Below are 4,298 nucleotides of genomic sequence, written 5' to 3'. Positions count from 1 at the left end.
GGGGGCGGGGGGCTCTCAAGGGACGTAGTGTTTCTGCCCCCAGTCTGCCCTCCCCTCTGTCCTCGGCGGCGGCGCCACCACTGCCGCCGCTTTACATTGTCCCTTTTAGTTTTTTCTTTATTTTCATTTGGCCTCGGCAGTCAAGCACTCGCAGCCCCCTCCCCTTTTCTCTTTGACCTACTGTTATTGTTTCCCTCCCAGAGGCCCCCGCCCGTCCCCTCCGTGAGGGTTCCCTGGGAGTATCCCCCATGAGGATTGAGGATCCCCCTTGAGGATCGCCTGTGCTCGTGAGGGCCTCCCGGGAGGGATCGTGATACATTTCTTGAGTTGGCTGCCACGGACGAGTGTCTGCCGAACCGCCGGGTACCTCCAGGTAACTTTTAGTTGCACCTGCAAATACCTGTTAAAAGCTTGCAAGTGTTAAATAGAGTTGTTGGACTTGTTACCAAGAGCGCCCAGTTGCTTGCTTGGCTTGGGCGCTGTCCATGCGAAGTGTCTTGTTGCACACTTTGCAAGTGCACAACAACTCTATAAAAATCTTGCAAGTGTTTAACTAATATTTGCACACTTGCAGTGTGTCAAAGAGTTGAACACTTGTTTTATCATAGTTGTAGAGAACATATTAGAACATTTGACTCAGTATAACCTACTGAGTGAAGTGGAAACAAAATGTACTTCCCCAAACAGTAAACAAGTGCGCTTTAGAAATATTTTTTAACCCAACGTTGTGGACTACTTAATTGAATTGATGATGAATTGAATTGATGACTTTCATAATCATCGAAGACGCGATAGAAGACGTAGGACGTGTCTGTGTCCCGCATTGGGTTGTAGCGCCCCAGATAGAGCGCGGCATTGATAGGTGGTTGAGTGCATCCAGGGACCGTGTAAAAACACACCAACTCAGAGGCTGGTGTGGCGACGGGAAGCGACTTGGTTCGTGTTGGTTCGTGTCAAAGTGGCTCTCCTAGCGTCTGAAGACATTGAAGTGAGCACGATTCTTCCCTCTAGGAAGTATGTAAACCGACCGGTGCTCTCTCTAGGCCTTGCCGACAGGTGGCGCGCTGCGGCCGGGCCGGGCCGGATAACGCCGTGCGCCACTGGCGAGACTGTGCCGAACGCATCGGTGCGGGCAGGCTGCCTATAGTCACCAACTGCGGCGATTCTGGCGGCTCTCGCAGGCCACGCAGGCTGTGACGCACAAACGTTTCGTCGTAGCCGGATAGTGCGAGAGGGGGGGGGGGGGGGAGGGGGGTATCGAAATGCGTGCCATATGTGAGTGAGTGCGCGCTCCTGTGTGTGTGCGAGAGAGAGCGACAGAGCGCTCGCAGAGCAGCGCTATTAGTATTTGGCATGCCGGGGTGCGGTTGCAGGCACTTCGCGCGCTTTGATGTTTCCTGCATTCGATCAAGTTACTCCCCGGTCTGACCTGGTCTGGCCCAGTGTGGCCCAGTCTAGCCCGGTCTGACCCAGAGTGCCTCGTTACCTCTACCAAAATTACCTCTACCGTATTTTTTATTAATGGTTTTACTCCTGATGGAAGAAAAAAAATTACCCCTAACAAAAAAAAATATCCATTATAACCATTGATAATACCATTCAATAAAAATATTAAATGAAAATATTCAATAAATATTCCAAAACAGTTGGGGACACAGGCCGAAGATCGAATAAGCGAAGTCGGGCACGTAAATCCCAATTTATTTTACGTAACGGACGGGAGTGCCGCCGTTTGTTTTTCTTCTCTTTCCTCTTTTAATTAAGTGCACTTTGCTGTGCGCCCCTCATTTATTGGGGAAGGCGAGTTTGCCTTTGAGACGTTTTTTATTTTATTCTTTCTCACTTTGTCGGTTAACGACGACGGAGCAGCGTGGGCTTCGATGGTCGCTCTTTTGCATACTTTGAAAGAAAGCGTTTGGTCGCGAGTAACTTACCGGTGCGTTAAACAAAACTCCGAAAAATGTGTGGATGCGAAGAATAAGAAGAGAGACAAGGGAGACGTGAAACATAAAATTAATTTTGTACCATGGAGTAAACTCATTCTTTATCACCCTTGTTCAGGTGGGATCGTCCAGAAAGTTCGTCCGTCACATGCGGCTACGAAATTGCCAAGCTAGCCTGTGCAAGGTCCCATAGCGCCTGGTAGCTAGGCAATATCTTGCCTGGAGTGCATACGTGTACTGCGGGCTGGCCGACCCTGAGTCTCGCAGGCGCGAACGCCAAGCTGGCAGAATTTGACGAATGATCGATTGAATCTGAGAAATAGTTCCACCTTCCAGACGATCCCTAGGATAAACTGGTGCTGTTCTCCAGTGCATGTGTTAAACTCTTTTCGGCGTCAGCGTCACCAAACTTACACAGCACGGGCGAACGGGTAAACACTTTTCGTTTGTAAACAAGCGCTGATGACAGGTTGTGGCGGAGCTGTGCCGGTGGATGCAGCAGCTGAGCGCGCCGGACCCCGAGCGCGCCGCGCTCTCGTGCGAGGACGTGAGGAAGCTGTTCGACATTAACCTGGAGGGCCCCGCGGCGCGGGCGCTCGCCGTCGACGTGAAGGAGCTGGGCTGCGTGCCGCCCGCCGTGGCGGAGGACACGAACGCGCCGCAGGTGAGCAGCTTGGGGGAGTGACCCGGTAGGCGATTGAGGGCGCTGGCTGACGCATCGTCTGCAGCAGTCCGTGCTGGCCCGGGTGCGCGCCGGGGTGCGCGCCGACCTCCGTGCCGAGCTCCGCGCCGCGGCCCGGCCCCTCAGCACGCACGCGTTTGGGCGCAGCATCCCCGTCGGGGACCCCGGCCGCTGGCGCGCCTCCAAAAGCGACACGTGCGAGCGCTGGCGCCAGGACCGCGTCCCCACCGAGCTGGTCACCATGGAGGAGATCTTCGGCGGCGTCACGCACCTCAAGTCGGTATCCCGTATCCTACTCTGTCCTGCCTATTTGAGCTTCTTTTGTGTTGTCCTGACGTTGGCGCTCGCCTCAGGGTCACGAGGGACTTCGTGGACTACCTGCGGCACAAGAGGACCCCGCTGCCGCCGTGCCTGCGCTCCGGGCAGCTCGGCGCCGCCGCCGTGGGGGCGGCGGGGGCGGGGCGCAGCGGGGCGCGACACCTCGGCGGCCGCTAGCGCGGGAGCGGGGGACTTGACGACCACGTTTGTGAAAGCTGCAGTGAAGCGGGGAACACGTGAACGAATAAAAAGACGTCATCAACTGAACTACAAACGGTTTTTGTTTAACTCTGGGTAAATTATTTCTGGGTTCTCTCTTGGCATTGGATTTGGACCGTAATGGATCGTAGGTTGCATGAGTTTTCGCTTACAATTGGTCTAAGTTGATATTTAGTGGTATGTCACACTGAAAAAAAGCCCTAATCTTAAATAATCAAGTACTCGGGAAAAACAAATCTGCCGTGAAGGGATAAGTCAACTTATCTCCATGACCTTTAATTGATCAGCGTCCAAGATGATTTGGGGGAGTTGGTTTTCAGTGCAAGTTAACTTCTCCGGATGACTTCAGAAACTTCCTATTCCAGGTGGCTGATTCACGCCGCGCACTTTTGTACTATGCAACCCGCCCGCACGGCTCCATCCAGGACTGCATACCCACCAGGCGCAGGGGACCGGCTCCAAGCGCCAACGCGTCACTCCACCTCTGTTGTTGCAGCCAACGACACCAAGGGGCGTTACAAATGGGTTGTTCGCGGTTTTGTACGGGTTCCTGCGGGTTCCCGCGAGTCAGCGGAGGTAATTCGCAAGGTCTGCGGGGGTGACTCGTGGGTCCACGGGGGTAGTTCGCGGACTGCGGAACCTTGCCACGGGGGTTGCTCGCGGTCCGCGGATCGTGCTAAGGGGGTAGCTCGCAGTCCGCGGTTGCGACTAACTATCCCCGTGGAACCGAGTAAGGAGTCAGGAATCGGTCGCTACGTCAAATAAAACGAGCAAGCGCCTCCGGAAACGTTACACAAATTGTGTTCGATCTGTCGCGAGGGATCATTTTTTGGGCGCCTGCTCCTCCTGGACAGGCGTGGGCAGGGAGGCTGAACGTACGACGAGGGACCAGGTGGCCCGCCCTCGCTGACAAGGGGACAGGCAAGTGTAAATTCCGGATCGTGCCCAAACTCGGTATAATTGCTTATTATCTATGTAGGTGATGAATACCGACCAAATTTTTTACTGAATGTCATATGCCGAAACCCCCTATAAAAGCGTGTAATTTCGAAAGATACACATTTCTACTGTTTTACAAATACAATGTGATATTGTGTGACTCGAAATGAGCGTGCTTTCTTTTTTTTTTGGGGGGG

At 53.8% G+C, this 4,298-nt stretch overlaps 1 protein-coding gene across 1 annotated transcript; it reads left to right on the top strand.

Annotated features, from left to right (window-relative positions):
* Positions 1-203: 203 nt before the first annotated feature.
* On the top strand, positions 204-3,191 carry LOC127751212 (uncharacterized). Its single transcript, XM_052274359.1, has 4 exons — positions 204-373; positions 2,413-2,607; positions 2,672-2,901; positions 2,979-3,191. Exons 2-4 carry the CDS (start codon positions 2,437-2,439, stop codon positions 3,118-3,120), a joined length of 543 nt encoding a protein of 180 aa, XP_052130319.1. The 5' UTR covers positions 204-373; positions 2,413-2,436; the 3' UTR covers positions 3,121-3,191.
* Positions 3,192-4,298: the final 1,107 nt, after the last annotated feature.

Source organism: Frankliniella occidentalis, unplaced genomic scaffold (assembly GCF_000697945.3).
Source record: "Frankliniella occidentalis isolate FOCC.00 unplaced genomic scaffold, Focc_3.1 Scaffold381, whole genome shotgun sequence".
NCBI classification, from domain to species: Eukaryota; Metazoa; Arthropoda; class Insecta; order Thysanoptera; family Thripidae; genus Frankliniella; species Frankliniella occidentalis.
This window is presented reverse-complemented; position numbering and strand designations above follow the sequence as displayed.